Source organism: Python bivittatus, unplaced genomic scaffold, assembly GCF_059951505.1.
Source record: "Python bivittatus isolate LINGU-HERP-01145 unplaced genomic scaffold, Pbiv_v1 ctg000480_np1212, whole genome shotgun sequence".
NCBI classification, from domain to species: domain Eukaryota; kingdom Metazoa; phylum Chordata; class Lepidosauria; order Squamata; family Pythonidae; genus Python; species Python bivittatus.
In genome coordinates this window covers 62,055,539-62,072,574 of record NW_028277075.1, presented here as the reverse complement: position 1 = coordinate 62,072,574, position 17,036 = coordinate 62,055,539, and the positions used below count along the sequence as shown (strand labels likewise).

Here is a 17,036-nt window from a genome sequence, read left to right as displayed (position 1 = left end):
GAAATGTACATGTCTGATAAGATACTCAACTTTCCCAAGACCTGAGATACAGACCATTTAGATCTGTAACAGATGATTGGGGAGGGGGGGCACTTCATTTTTACATAGGTTCCAGCCACATGTGCAATTACTCATCCATTCTCCCAACACACTGCTGCTTCTCTAGAGAGAAGCATCCATTTGGGGACTTTTCCTGGGAATATTTTGTACTTTCAAAAGGAAGAGGAACCTCATCAACCTCATTGCACTACATATGCTTTGCTTGAAAATCCAGATCAAGTAAGTGACAGTCTCTATTTAACAGTCATAGAAAGCAGGCAGGCAGGAAGCTCAGAAGCAGCAGCAAGATCACCAGGAAAATGGTAACAACTTAAAATTTAAGGTATGCTTATAGAAGGGCAGGGCATAAGCTGAGCAAACTTACTTGAAATGGGAGCGGGAGTTTTGAGCTTCAAATTTTGTTTGTAAAAGATGACATTAGCTAAGTTACCAGACACTGAGACAGATGCAGAATATGGGTTTAAAATCTCTCAACACCCAACCCTGAGCTTCAGGTTATTATTAGCTCAAGCTTAACGAAGAATGAGCTTCACTTGTAGCTGTCGGTTTTAGTGCCTTAGTCTCCCAGACTAGAAATGATTTCTTTAAATGCTATGATATGGAAGCCATAACAGCACCTATACAGGAACCTCCATGGAGTTTAATGGAAATAATCTACAATGCAAGCATTTCTCTTATTAGGTGATACTAGTTGGGAACAGTATTTGATGTCAACATACAACCTGGCTGTTCCAACATTACTGCAGTTTCACAAGGACTCTCACTATAGCAGCCCCCACTCTAGCAAGATAACATTAAGAGAGAACAATGATTTGCATTACACAGAATCTGAAAACTGGGAGGGCGGGTATGGGAACTAGATGATGGAAAACCAAGAATTACTACCTAGAAACGACAGGTTAAAAGTTAAGAGCTAAGTTCAATTAAACTAATCCCGGGTGTATATAGGACTTCAGAGTTGAAAAGACAGAAGTACCAGATACATATCTAGACCTACTATATCCAGCCTGCAAAAATCTGGATGACCATTAGATGACAGCCAAAGATTATCAGTTTTCTGAATTTCTTTGCAGCCGTCTAGTGGCCATCTGGATTTTTGGAGAAGGGATATGGTTGGCCCAGATACACCAGCAACTTGATCCTAATCATGTTTCCTCCAGGCAAATCCTGCTGACTTCACTGGGATTTGCTCCAAGAAAGCACACCATTCAGAGCAACCTGGGATATGCAAGGTTGCAGATTGAGATTCATGCAAGAACCTAACACACTGACCCCATTATAATGAAACAACAGGTATGCCTGGAATTGCTACCTTTGCCAATCATATAATTATTACACACTACAATTAGAAGCGTGTTTTTTTTTAAGTCAAAACCATAAAGATACCACTTATTGCTTGAAATTTTTTTTATTGTTGTATAATTCAAAGCAAAAGATTCCAATTGGTTGGAAATCAATCAAATGATGGTCTGCATTGTTAACTGCATTTTGCAAAACATAAATGTCTACCCTGAATTATTATAAATATATATTATTAATTCAAACCTTATATTCTGATTACTTTCTCCACTGGTTACTATATTTTTTCATCAGACATAGATCTGTTTTTGTGGCTTGATACAATGCCATATTCATAGTATACATATGATTTTATTTAAGCTAGGAACCTGTTCTTCTGCAAAAGCTTGATAGACTGGCTCCATAATGGAGCTAATTGCTGAAATTTCCTAACTGATGCTAATCAGTCAAGTGTTCAGCATATTCTAACTCTGAACATCCTGCATGAAGCAGGGTGCTGGCCTGTAGGGTCTTCCCTCCAATTCAGTAACTTGGCTCACAACTTCCACTAAACCATGATTTAACTCTGCTTTGTTGAATAAACCACAACTGACGGGCTTCCATAGTAAACTAAACTATAAACCATTATGACTATTTGCACAACACATTAAGCCAAAACCAAAGAAACCACATTATGACTTAGTGCACTTTATGAAACCAGCCACTGATTCTATCCAACTCATAGGGTGGATTCCCATAACATGTTAAGCCATAATGTGATTTCTTTGGGTTAGTCTGCTGTTTGAATCCAACCACTGTGGCTTATTCTACAAACTTTAGTTAAACTACAGCTTAATATGACATTTGAACAGTCATACAGGAATATATTCTAAAGACCATTAGTTGACACAAGTATTTAAATAGCCAATAGTTCACTGTGGCTCATAGTCACAGTCTCTAATCAAAGTGTTTATCTGCAAATTCCAGTTAACATAACAGATAAGATTTAACTTATGGGGTTTTTAAAAATGTTTTCTAGCAATGTTTATACCAGGACTTAGTGCAACTTGGTACAGTAGCAGATAGCCTAGCTTAACCTAATTTTAAAAAACTGTGGTTAGTCTTATGTATACATCTATTTTCCCCCCTTGACAAGGAGTCTGAGAGTCACGTGACTCGAAAGCATTCATATAGCACTAGTTAATCCTAATAAAAATGATCTCATCAACATTGATCCTGAACGCAGTTTTCCTTCAACTATTGCCTTGCTGGTAAACTTAGAGTTATGTTTTTTGCTTAGCAGGGATGAGGAAACTGAGTTATTTAATGTTGCCTTGCAAAGAATATTCAGAAAGAAAAAGAAAGACAGAGACAGGGAGAACATTGTTTACTGCATCTTGAGAAACAGTGACCAGGGCCCAAACATCACTAGTGCTACTTTCTTTGTAATCTGGGGAGAATTTACAATATTCAAGGTACAGCGTCCAAAGGCCAATGACTGTCTGCCTATTTTCCATCAGGAAGGAAAGTAGAATTCCAGCTGTTTTAAGTCTGTGTTAAGAAGATTTAAGTGCACATACTTTATAAACCCATTCTTTCCTGAACAAGTAGAAATAATTGCAGTTGTGCCAAAATGACACACGGAGAATAAAAGAAGGATTTAACATGGAAAATTTACATGTTAAATTTTCCATGTTAACACAAAAGTTTACACTTTTGGCCCAAGTCTCTCTCATTATTAACTTTAGCCATTTCACTGCATCAGTTCCCTTTTCAAATGATTTTCTTTTGAGTAAATGGATTTTGATTCCAGAATGTCAGAAACACAGGACTCCATATCCATTCTGATGACTTAAGAAATTACTTCATACCTCTCCTACACATTCTCCTTTATTTCAACAGCTTCTTTGTCCTAAAGCCAATCATGACTTGTCTCCAAGGACATGGGAGTTTTTCAGAAAAGAAGCCTGGCCCAAAATGTTTCTGTGGGAATATTTTTCACAAGGAAGTGACACACTTTGGGATTTATGGGAGAGTGGGGTAGATGGCCCATATTCCAAGTTTGCCTAAAGGAATGAAGCTGAGCATGTGTAACATGAGATATGAAACACTAAGTGCTGGATGCTGTGAAACAGAAGCGCAGATAATTTAACCAGTGCAGATAGCTATGCAATGGAAGGACAATAGCTGAGATGCATAAGCATTAAGACACATTAATTCAGCATTCCATGTCACAGGGTGGTCAGATGCATCCAGGAAGCTCAAGTAATCAATAATCCTCATTTACCACTGCTTTTTAGCTACTGGTATTTGAAGTATGCTGTCTGTGATTCAGGAGTTAGTGTACAGTTCTTAATACTGGTAGCTGTTGATATATTTGTACTGTCCATTAATTTGTCTAGCCTCATTTACTGCAATAACGCATAGATTCTTCTCATAGCTGGAGGGAAAAAAACATGTATTAAGCCAATAAAAGACGAGGAAACTGCGGCCATACTTACATCCATGTAATTCTTCAGAGCCTCTGGGGTAGGTGTTTCTGCACCAGGACCCCCAAATTTATATTTCAGCACTTGTCCCAACTCAATCAAATCTTGGATATTGGTCCCATACTCATTGTAGATGCTACGCATGGAAGGGAATTTCTTCAGAGGGATTCTGTTCAGAAGAATTTTTTTTTTTAAAAAAAAGAAACACATTAGCAACAGCAATTTTCCTTGATATCCTCTTTTTCCTGCAATTCTATCAGCAAGAATCAACATGAGGCCATTACTAGCACTGTGAAACATTCACAGCACAAAAGATATTTTTAAATAGCTTAGAAACAATAGTTTTCCTTTTTGATCTAAACCTAACAATCAAGCATCAGGTTCTTTAGCCGCCACATTCTCCACCACAATTTACTGACATGGATCTTGTGAAATTAATGAAGTCTTGCTAGTTTACCCTGCAGTAAATCTGGCACAATTTTATGGGAACCTCCCTACAGATCAGGGTTTCAAAGCTTCATGACTCCCTTTTATTAACCTATATTTGCTAAAAGGCCAACCTCTAGAAACTTCCTATGTTGCATCTAATTACATAATACTTTTGACTGTCATCTTTCATCTGTTAAGTATCACTTTAATGTTAAAACATTTAGAAGGATAAAATTCCTGAAACATCAAAATATGCATTTTCCAAAGAGCAAAAGGCATATCCTGATCATATAATTCCTACAATTTCTATTTCATGTCATGCTTAATCCTCATATCAGAATCATCCCTATGTTATACCCTTACTACCATATCAAACTAGCAAGAAAAAAACTTCTCTGCCATGGTCCCAGCCCTATGGAATACTCTCCCCCCAGAGGTGAGGCAGGCCCCTACTCTCCTGACCTTCCGGAAAGCAGTCAAAACCTGGCTCTGCCAATTGGCATGGGGAGAGAAAAGGGGCAACCAACCCTGGGGGTGACCAGCACTTGAAGATGCTCCTGTATGTTAATATCTTTTCTATCAGCAGCACCTTGGAAGATATTGTTATTTAGGTATGTATTTGGTTTTTATTGTGGTTTTTATACTGTTTTACTGTATTTTAATTAATATTTATTTTTTGTTTTTATTGTAAACAGCCCAAAGTCACTTCCTAGTGAGATGGGCGGTGACCAAATTTGAAATATAAAATACAAATAAAATTACCAACATGTCTAACAGGAACATCATTCAAAAGGCACAAGAAATCAAGCTGTCTTTATGGGTGTTGGGAAAGGGGGAAAAAGAGTGTTTTAGTTAAGAAGCACTCATTCACATTTTATGATGCAGACGTACTCCATCAATGAAAAATGTTCAGGCCTAACTGGAAGTAGCTTTAGGCATTCATTCTGTAGTCAATATACATTCAAATGTAAGTAAGCTCCACTTAGTTCAATGGCACTTAATCTCATACAAGTGTGAATCAGGCTGCAGCTTTTATTACTAAGGTTTGATCCTACCGGTTTTCTATTAGTGTCAACAAGTTCTGATGCCACTGCCTTTTGAAGATGGGTCCACAAACTTTATGTGGTATTGGCAGCCAGCCGTTATATGTCGCCTTCAACTGGGCCCTATATCCATGCTATCCCATTCTCTAGCTATGTGATAGAAGATTTTGAGAAGAGGATACTATCATAATCATCTCACTGTGCTTCTTTTTGGAAGCAGCCAATCGTCCAGACACGTCAGAGACTTGGGGAAAAGAAGAATAGAGCCGTTCTTCCCCAACCAGTACTAAGGGTGGATATCTCACTGATCATAAAGAATTGCTCGGTTATTCAAATAAGGATGTCAGGTTCCTTCTTATTAGAATTAAGAAAATACTTGAATCATCATGTTGGATGTCTGTGCTAACCACAGAATAAATTAGTTTTCAATTTCAGTATTTCACTCAAATATTCTATGACTTTTAAACAAAATTATAATATTCTTGTTAAGGTTCTAAAAGTACAGTGTTCTCAAATGAGTATGGTTATCTCATTCTGGAATGCCACATCAGCCTGCAGTCATATATTATGCTAAAAAGCAAAATTAAGTTAGAAGTAAAGGAAATAAGCAGTCACCATCAGAAACGTATCAGTGACACAGAAAAGTATTTTCCTAATTCCTGCAGACAGCAAGGAAGAATTATAGACTGTGTTCAGGGTGACCTTTGCCACCAATGGAGGTGCCTAAATATAATTTAACTGTGTTGTCAACTTTGCAACCCACATCTGCAGAATTAGGGTGAAACAGTCCTCACTCCTACACTCTAAGAAATAATTCTGCATTTAAAGTATGTAACTGAAGTATTAGCTTCATGGAATATTTGAGCATAGTCATAAGGTAGTCCCCAGGTTAAGAACACCCTGCTTCCAGACAACCCATAGTTAAGAACAGAGCCTATTGCAGCAAAATTTGAGTCAAATACACAATGATTTGAGTTAAATACACAATGGCTTGAGTTCATTACACACTACTACTTATACAGTATTATACAATAACATTTCAGCTTATAAATTCGACTGAAGGATAGATCTTGGGAACGGAACTCATTCTTAAACTGGGGACTACCTGTAACCATTCATCTCACCAGCATGACCAGCTCATTTAGCATCTAGTAGGAGACCTTTTACAATGCATGGAAATTGAAAGCTGGGAACAGATATCTGGCTGAGTATCCAGAGATAGGCACTGAAGTAGAGATGAAAGTGAGTACTGAGAATCTCTAGATAAGAGATGAAATAACAAATATCAAATAGAATGTGCTCTTACTACATCTACTTCAAATGGGTATAGTAAAACCCTTAAACCATCTCAAAATACAATTCAACTTCATCTGCACTCCATTTATACATGACTGTATCATTTAGTGTTAGATGATGAGATAGTGAAAGCTATAACTTTGGTTAGAACAGATCTGAAGTTGAACACTACCACACACACAGGTGGTACTTTCTACAGTCAGGACAGTACCACTGAAATAATATGATTGTGTTAGTTTTTCAGGTAGTGCCATCTGTAATAGGGCTTGTCTGATATATATAAAAAAGCAAGGGGATGTGTCACACAAGAGGGGGAAAATACTACTGACATTTTGTAGCAGTTGTGTCTAGAAATGTGCTTTTAAGACGAAATACTTATTTTTACGGATCCAGTCAGTAGGCAATTACCAGAGGACTTGCACTATTTCTTGGAGTGTTTCTCTTGCCGTTTTTCTGATAAACTAAATTAACCTCTGCTCAAAAGTAAAATTCTCTCTCCCAAAAATGAGAGACGAGAGCCCTTAACTTTTTAATGCAATTCAAGGCTGCATTCTTTTTCACCCTTAAACCACAAACAATCCTAGAAAAATGATGTCCATCAGATCACAAATACCTGAAAGTGACCGAACAAGAATATACTGGGCAAATTTCCCTTCCCATCCCCAAGTACCCACTGGAAAATTAATGTATTGGATGATGACACCTAGCCAACTTTGGCTGATCTGAGAAGCTAAGCAGAATCAGGCTTGGTTGGTATTTGGGCAGGGGACCACCTGACAATTCTAGGACTGTTGGGTAGACTGGACAATTGAAGAAAATACCCTAAGAAAAAGTAAAGCAACCCACCTCCATAACACTGCCAAGAAAAGTCCATGTGTGCATGAATCAGGAGAGTGAGAGCCAGGTTCTCAAAAAGCCACAGAATGAAGCAGAGAAACAGCAACTACAAAAAGAATCTGCATTCTGTGGACACCATTAACACCCTGCTTCAAATATTAACATAGCCAAGTGTTTTGCTTGCTTTTTTTTAAAAAACAGAGCCAACTTCTGCAACTTGGTGGCCTCCAGACAGGCTGATCTTCAACTCCTTGCCATTACAAGACCATTGGCGAAGGTTCACTTATCCTTAAATGAGTCCCTGGGGAAGTTTCCTTAATATCTTTAGCTCGGATCAGGCATATGGGGAGCTGATCAGAATTTTCAGAAACTGGGGTACAGCTCTAACAGAAGTCAGCAGCAAGGAAGACCCCCTGAATCCAGAGGATACTCTCCCGCACCCCAGTTTCCTTTCAAACTAATTCTTCACCTGTAAGTCCGCTTAGAAAAAGAAGAACTTTTTTACTGCTTCGAGAGCGCATCCAGTCGAGAGGACACGATCGAGCTCTCCCAAATCCAGTCACGTCGATGCCTAAAGGTCGGCAAAAGTTAAAACATGCCGGCTGATTTTTAGGCACGCCTTCCAAGACGAATGGAAGGATCCAGAAGAGGCTCAGCAGTGCCCAGTAGCACAACACGGAGACCATGCCTCGAAAGCTGCGGGCTGGGTTGGTTTGTGTTTTTCTGCTCCCAAGTCTGTTTGCAAGAGACTCCCATCCCGCACAGCCCTCCCACTCAGGGAATCTTTAGCACCAAGAGAAAGCCGATCCTCACCTGATCAGCGACGAACAAGCAGCCACCAGAGAGGCGAGCAATATTAATTCGCGAGGCCCCATTTTAGCAGCGATCGCGCTGGATCAGGGTTTACTGCAAGCAACCCCCCCACGCTCTGTTCGTACTTGTACCCTCCGCGAGGAGGATGACTGAGCACCTCACCGCGTGACCGCTTTATCAGCTGACCGATCTTGACACTGCAACTCGGGCGCACGTGATCGGGAAGGAGGCGGGGCCGGATTTAACCCCCTAGCCGCTCTCAGACCCAGACGGGAAGATAGCGCCGACGCCGCCGTCTGGAAAGGCTGATGCAGCTGAGAGCGGAGCGCGTCCGCGCATCTCCTCCTCGGAACAACCGGCTGGGTGGGTGCTGAGAAGGGAAATCTGTGCGGAGCACGGCCCACGCTGAAAGCGGTCACCATATGACTCACGGCAGCAACCCGTTTAGCGAGAAATGACTCCTTTTAAAGTGGCCTCTCCGGGGTTATCGTTTTGCCACTCTGAATGCACTTCCTTCACACGTGCTATTACACGCTGCCCTATACGTGTATTTTCCCGTATTGCTCTACCTTGTGCTTGTTGACTTCTCCAACCAGCTAGGTGTCGGGGAAGGAAGGAGTTCAGGAGCCCTAAAGCGTGCTCAGTGGGGTTACGTTCTCTCTGGGGCTCCGATCGCGTGGGGAGCAGCACCTCTCAGCACCAGCCAGGATCGGGCACAACTGGGCATCTGACACGTTTTCCTGAGAGCCTTCTTGGAGCTGCAGCTTCCTGCTCTTCCTCAGCTGTATTGCTATGTTTGGTCACTTGTTATTGTTAGTTTAGCTCAGTGTTTCTCAAACTGTGAAATGTGTGGATTTCAGCTCCCAGAATTGAAGATGTGTGGACTTCAATTCCCAGAATTCCCTAGCCAGCATTGAAGTCCACACCTCTTAAAATTGCCAAGTTTGAAAAACACTGGATTAGCTCATAGGATGTATCACATGCAACTTAGCATCTGACAATTAGAGATATGAGGCCAGCGTGGTAAACATATCATCTGCCGGGTGCCTTTGTCTTTTGGGACTCATTTACTTATGTGACAAAGTATGCTGGGTGAGGGCTGCCAGATCTGGAGTTCTGCAGCCCTGGTATGAAGACCCTCACTAGTGACTCTACTAAAAGTAGCTCCAACTGATTGACCCGCCACTTTATAATTTCCCTCAATTATTTTCATCAGTGTAGGAAAACAAGGACAACCCCAAGTTGAAGCAAGCTGGTATAGAATCATTCAGAACTCCTAAAAATGGGTCTTTCCTGAACTGGTGATTTATGATTAATAGGAAGGTCAAAACATTTACAACTGTCTTTCAGCACTGGCTCTAGTAATGTTGTTTGCACTTGTCATAACTTTAGGTAAAGTACTTGACAATAGTAGGGCTAACATGCCATTTCAGTGGAAAATGAATACAGCTTTCTGTGACAGCATTGCCCTGAATTGAGATAAGTACCTGCTATCCCATAGTCCTTGCAACAGTTTAGGAAAGGTTCAGCATTTTTCCTTTCAAAAGACCTTTCTGCTCAATTGTATCTGCTTAGAAGGCAGAGAGAGTTGCATTTTACTGGATACCCTAAATAACTCGTCATTATTTAGGGTACATAATCTCTTTGTTTTAGACTCTTTTTTTATTGCCTTCATCTTGTTCCCAGCCCATGACTGAGACTGTTAAGTTGTTATTAGCTGTTCTAGAATTAAAGTAGTATTTTTCTTCTTATTCTGACACTGCCCAAGGACAACCTCAAGGTGAGGTAGCCAATACTGGGTGTGATCACAGACTTGCTTATCAGCATTTCAGGAAGATTCAGACACATCCCCTCCCCTCTACTGCCATTCTGCTGTTTTTATTTGCTGCCTGTCCCTTCTGCTGCCAGTCTAAAGTTCTCTTAAAGAGAGATTGGATGTGAATGGTCAGAAAAGAGTCTGAAGTAATGCAGGAAATTACTGAATGGATAGCAATATCTGCTCTAAGTAAATTAGTGGAAAGATGTGTATAATACTGGGAAATGTACCAGTATTATAGAATGTAGAGAAAGAGTATCATGTAGATTCATTGTGAAATGTACAATTTTCAGTTAAGATTTCCAAAATTCTTTAGAAGAGTGTATCTACCACCAGAACCTATGGAAGCAAATTGTATGGGTTGTTTGTTCTCTTTTATTTTTGGGGAAAATAAAATGACTAGAAACTAGGAGGCTACCATAATAGGATTTCATAATATCATGATCATTCCTAATGTGTTCAATTGAATGTATTATTCATCATATGATAATAGGAGATTAAACTTTGTTAGATGGCTAAAGGATGACACAGCATCGATGCTTAAGGGGCATTCTGTGAATATCAGAACTATAATTGGGATATTGTGGATTTCCAAAATAAGCATTATAATTCAAGATATTGCAAAAAATGTGACAAGGATTTCTGGGTAGCCGATCAGGCTGTTCGGAAGGTATGCTGAATATACTCAAACCAGTGCCCTGGGAGTTGAGCCCTTGGGAAATGAACATCGAATCCTGGGAAACTAGAATTTCTGGGAGTCCTAGACCTAGGATGCTACTACTGCAATATTTTAGGGCAAAAGTGAGGCCCTAACTTTATTCTTTCTGTCACCACTGCCAAGTTTATTGGTGTTAAAAGAGAACAGGCAGGTATGGGTTCAAAAATGGGAAGGGCTAACCCTAAACCTATTATAAGCTAAATCTAAACTGCACAAGAAGGTTGGATTTAGTATTCAGTAAGTTCAAGAAGTCAAAGGAGGAGGAACTAGTTTTTACTAGTTTCTAAGGTTCACCATTATCACAAGTTAGAGTGTTCATAAATATTCTATTTATTATAATAGCTTATAATGACTAGCAGAAATGTACAGATTATTTCTGAATCATATCAAAGGCCTATCTAATTAGGCATATGCTTCCCACAGCTGGCAACCAGATGCATATGGAAAGCCTTCAAATAGGACATGAATGTAACAACACCCTCTCATTTATGTTACCAGCAACTGCTACTGAGAAGCAATCTCCTTCCCACACTGAAGGAAATCTACTCGAACCCACCCATCTAATTTGCTGGAATAATCCTGGTTTAGCACATGGCTGGGCATGAAGCCAGACAGCCTGGGGGCTCCAAAGTACCTGTGTATACATTACCATCAATTGTACATGTGCCACAGCCATACTGCTTTCAGAATTGTCCCCAGTTGGACATTTCCTCCAGATGTAAAGGTAAAGGGAAGTAAAATGAAATCAAAGTTTTATTTCTGTGGATTATTTGACAATGAACATGTACAAGCATTTTAGGATTTGAAGAATGTTAGGCCTGCCACACACACAGAAAAATCTGGATTGGTCTGGGATTTTGACACCCCCAAAGCATCCCAGGGAGAGACCTTAAAATCAAGCAGATCATTCAGCTTTTCTGGGTCTTGGGCAGCCCAAGTCCTGCTTCTGCCCATACGCAAGTCCTAAGCTAGCTATGTAACTAATAGTCACCTGCTCACAATTGGCAAATAAGAACTGAGAGCAAATGACAATGTAAATCTGTAAGACTTAATTACAAGGCAACTTTGATTCTGGTATATAACAATGTTCAAATAGTTCCCATGGCCTAGTTGGGCAAATAATGAGCCAGCTTTGTTCCACTGATACAAGAAAAGTACTGAGGAATTTATTGCAGCTGTTTCTGGGACAGCTGACTTAAGATGATAGAAAGTTTTATGTGATGAAGGGTTAGATGAAGGAATAAACAGGCACTGGTAGAATGGAAAGAGACTGGTGACTTGAATATTGGAGGGACTGACTGTGCACGTGTTGAATTACTTGGTTTGAAAGGTTGTAGAGAATCTGGGAAGGTAATGGAAGGGAGATCAGACATAAACAATCAAGAGATAGAAGGGAGTCTGTTGGTCACTTATAAATGGCAACTCAGCCCAGGTGGCAAGAAATCTGGGAAGGAGAATTCTAATCATTCAAAGAGATTCTGCCATAAATAACTCACTATAAATAAAAGTGAGAAATCCTACATGCAGTTTCCAAGATATGGAACTTACCTTAAGACTAGCATTAAAGATACCCTAGTGAAGTGTGGGTAGTTCTTGCTTCCTTGATCTTGTCCAGCTCTGTGGGGCTTGTTATTGGGGTTGCTGGGGAGATACCAGCTGACACAAACAGGATGATCTTGCATATTTTCATGATGGTGACTATGAAGGCCATGAGGATAGTGCAAGGAAAAATAAGGAATGTTTAGTTCATGTGGACAGTTATGCTCAGAGTAGTTTCTGTAAGCATATGTTAGCCTTGTGGGGTAAACCAGATAGGAATCACAACCAGATGAGCTAATTCTACTTTATTATAAAGCTACATTGATAGAATCTTGCAAGTCTGAAAGTACAATTCTACCCTCCCCCACATCTCCTTCACAGCCTGAGAAACTAGGGAGGGTTTCTTCTGAGCCTCTTGCCCTGTCCACTATTGTGCTGTGGGCTATGCTGTCTCTTATCTGACCATTCTCTTGGACCAGTCTCCCAAGGTCTTTCCTTTACAGCATACCTGTTGCATGGCTATTCCATATCTCTTGGCAGTTGAGTGCTGGCTGAGGCTGTTGAGGAAAGAAAAGGAAAAGAACTGGTGATGGAGTTGTGGGCAATGATATGGCTTATGCAAGGGGAGTTAAAACCTTGAACAATGGAAGAAGACAGCGTGCCTTAAAGGGAGGTTATTGGTGGATCATGGGATGATGATAGGAGTAGAAGTATAGTGGAACTGAGCAAATATGGGATTTTTCACAAGATAATATGATACTGTCTATGATGCTAGCCCCACCAAAAAGATACAGGCTGAAGTTGTTGGCGCCAATTGGCAAAAATCCTTACGCAAATTTATATTTAAATTACAAAAATAAAAAGCAAATATAACTTTTATATCTTGAGACCTGATTGAATGTAAATATCAGAGCAACTCAATATTCCTCTAATATAACCATGGATGTACATGCACAGCCCACAGTTGTATTTATCCTTTCATTGCTAACAAATATCCATCAAAAATATTTTTATTCTACTTTTTCAATATTATACCATATTGCTTGCTATTTTATGTACAGTAGTGAAAATATCACTCTGGTCTTTGAATCTCTCTTTACTTTAGTCTCTTATCTACAAGATGGGAAATAATTCTATCTCACTTATACAATGAGATGGGCAGCGTAGAAATTTGATTGATAAAATAAATAAATTAGATAAATACATTATATCATCCAGATGTTCTGTGCAACATCTCACATAAAGTTCACCCAGCATTTTGTCAGAAATTCCAGGTAATGTAGGCCAGAATATTAAGGAGAACTCTATGATGGTTACTGTTTCACAGAGTCTCTGAAATAATTATAAAATATGCAAAGGGTACATTAACATTTATTATTGTTGGTATAACAATGTCAGTTCATGATTCCCAAATATAAGAATAGAAATAGTCCCTCAAGATCAGATCAAAGACTGATCAGATCCAGCATTCCATTCCCACGGTAGCCAACTGCATCTGACCAAACATGTCCTGGTGTCTTCTGTGGTGTTATGACATTGGCTTCATCTCATGCCCAGCCCATGAGTGAGACAGGTTTAGGTGTCCTTTGCTGTTCCAGGGCTAAAGTAGTGTTTTCCCCTTTAAAGTGATAGCATCCGGTGACACTTCATTACCCAGTGGCAGATGGCATCAGAGAAGTGCCTATTGATCTCTGGTCTTGGTTAGCCTTGTCCCCTGCCATTCTGCTCTTGTCATCCTAAAGACCTGGACGTATGAATTGCATGGAAAAAAACAATTGCTGGGTTTTGAAATGCTGCAAGAGCGAAATGGTGTAACAGTTAGCCAGCATAACACTTAAATAATGTAAGAGTGAAGTAGTGTAACTGTGAAATTATACGAATCTGGCAGGAAAGGAAAGGAAGGAAAGCAAAACCCTAAATACAATTTATAACTCAACTTCCTTTGTGACTTTATTTAGACATTTTATTCAGGCTGAGTTACAACAGAACAGGGTGTAGGAGAAAGAGCACAGGATGGATACTAATAATGCTGGGCAGAGTCCCATGGCCACACCTGTCCCACTCCTGTGGCAGAGCTATGACTGGTGGATGTTTTCCCATCAGGGGCTGACATGCTGAAGAGGGTGGGCAAAAAAGGCAGAGAAATCAATTTGCTTGTTACAAGTCACCCACACGTTATCAGGATGGCCCCACTTTGGGTATGGGGAAAGCAAGTTCCACACTGACATCGTTGTCTGCCAGCTCATGGGTAGATGGATAGCAGAGAGGAAAGGCTCTATATCCAGGCTGGAAATACATCAATGGAACCTGTGTGTCTTGTGCCTCTCCTGTATTGTTTTATTATTCAAGATAATACATGCGGTGATCATGGAATCTTCCATCAATCAGACCCTTTGGTTTAAGAACATGGGGAGGGCCACAGCTCAGGTTCAGTCCTGGATTGAACCCATTATGTCTCGAGCTAGGCTGGGAAAGACATCTACCTGAGACCCTGGAAAGTTGTTAAAAGCTAATGCTGACATTTTTTTAAAATATATTGTTATGAAATAAATGAAACACCAAGACAAAACCTAAAAAGAAATTAGAGTCTTAAAAAAATAAAATAGGCACAAAGGAAAAATAAAAAATCAAAGAGAATCAAACCTAAGAGTAAGCATTACACACAGTCATGCTTTCATGAGAATGTGACCTGTTTAATGTGAGAGTTCAAGGTATTATTGTAAATAGTCCCTTGCTTTTAAATAAAGGAGATGGGCATCATTCTTCAAATGCTGTTAACGGTGCAAATAAGTAAATGGAGTAATGGTCTGACTTGGAAAAAGCAGTTTACCCAATTCCAAACATAACAAGGACCTTGTGATGAATCCACCACAATTCTACGGAAGACCCCAGCAATCAGTAATGAATATCTAGTCTATTGAAATTAGATGCTAGTCTTTTTTCCAATTCCTACCCTAAATTATTTATCTCCTTCTGCCTTATGTTTTACATTCCGGATATGATGTAGCAGCTGTGTTAGAGTTGTTTTTGCAAAATCCAACACTTAGCTATTTAACAATCATTTTCTAACTACATCTCTCTTTTTTAGAAGTTCTAAAGATGAATCGACAAAAGTCACTTCTTTCACTTCTTTTAATTAATATGCCAATAAATACTAAGGTCTGTTTATGCCATCCTTGTTAGTGCTTAATCCAAAATACTTCCTTTTCAACAGAATCCTTTTTTCATTGATCCATCTGTCTTACTGTGATGGAATGGAATTATGAAGGCCAGATTCAGGGAGGAAAACATGTTCTTTCATCTCCTGAGGAGCGAGGGAGAGATAAGAGGATGAGGCTGGCACCTCCCTGAGGAATTCATAGTGTTGTGACTGGCATTACTTGGGAGCTGGAGTTTCAGTCTGGGAAGATTCTTGCTAGAGGTTGTAGCTAATAAACATTGCTGGACTGAATTTACATGGTTTCCTGGAGTTCCTTGGACTAGCCCTGACACTTACCCCTTTAATAATTTCACTAAGAAACATAACTTTTATCAGCTATGTAGTATGCTGAGAATCATCACTGATAGCTTTGGGCATTCTCAATAATAAAAAAGTGAAAAGAAAAAAGCAGACGCATCTCTTAGAACTGCACACAGCAAGAAAGGGGATGGCTCTTCTCTAGTGCTGCAAAGAACTGGATGACACTATCTGGCAGCAAAAAGTTAACTTTCTGTATCTCTTTGCTATCATCTTGTGTAATCCAGATTTCTGCAATTCAAATGGGGTAGCTTTCTCTTCTCTGCTCTTCTATCGCTTAACTATAGGCAGAAGGATGTGGTTGGTAGCAGTAATTTCCTCTGTTAGAATGGCCACAGACTCCAAACCAGTTTTTAAAGATTCTCACAGAATCAAGAAATGACTTTAAAATTCAGTGCTTGTTCACTGCTGTCTTAGAGTTCCCCTACTCCACACCATGCAGATGTAAAAGTTGTATTCTAGCATTCAACCACATGTGGAGGCCTAGAGGCTGCCAGCCTCTTTGCTATACCAATCAGACTGTTCTCTTTAAAAGCTTATACTTTTAAAGAATGATTGCTTCCCCCCCATTTAAGAGGAGAGGAGAAACACAACACACATCATTTTAGTTATAGCTAACATAGTTCTCATTGTTTTCTTGGGTAAATGTTAAACACTCATCCATGTACACTGTTAATCATAATCTTACATACTCGTAAAATAATCCTTGTTGTGTTCCTTCTTAGAAGGTTCTTAACAGATTCCAGGGTAAAATGTAATGTGGCACTCTGCACTCTGTGTTCTAATTAACAGAAGAAGTATTCCTACAGCAGTATGGACAATGTAATATGACCTCAAAGTTAATAATCATGATAAAAACATTTAGGAAATAGAAATTAAGTCTCAAAAGTCTTCTTTGCTCCTTTGTTAGAAAAAAATCCAGTTTTTGACCAACAAGAGATATCAATTATCCATTGTTGCAAATAATTATTTTAGCCAGACCAATGCCTGAAAAATCCAAAGTTCTTGATATAAGAACATATGCTTCTTTGACACATAGTGATTGATCCAGAATTGTATTAACAAAATTCTTGATTTCAATCCAAAATGTAGCAATAATAGGATCAAGCCATATGAGTTAATGTTCCAAATCCCAAATTGTGTCTCCAGCAGCAAGGCAATTTGAGATTTGGATCATTAACTCATATAATTTGAGTTTTTT

General features: G+C 39.4%; 1 protein-coding gene across 1 annotated transcript in view; it reads right to left on the bottom strand.

Annotated features, from left to right (window-relative positions):
* CTSD (cathepsin D) overlaps positions 1-8,428 on the bottom strand; it is a 36,473-nt gene extending 28,045 nt beyond the window's left edge. The window contains exons 1-2 of the mRNA XM_007435296.4: positions 8,246-8,428; positions 3,840-3,996 (exon numbers count right to left, since the gene is read on the bottom strand). Coding sequence (XP_007435358.1) covers positions 3,840-3,996; positions 8,246-8,307 — 219 coding nt within the window. The 5' untranslated portion in view covers positions 8,308-8,428. The remainder of the gene's footprint in view (positions 1-3,839; positions 3,997-8,245) is intronic.
* Positions 8,429-17,036: the final 8,608 nt, after the last annotated feature.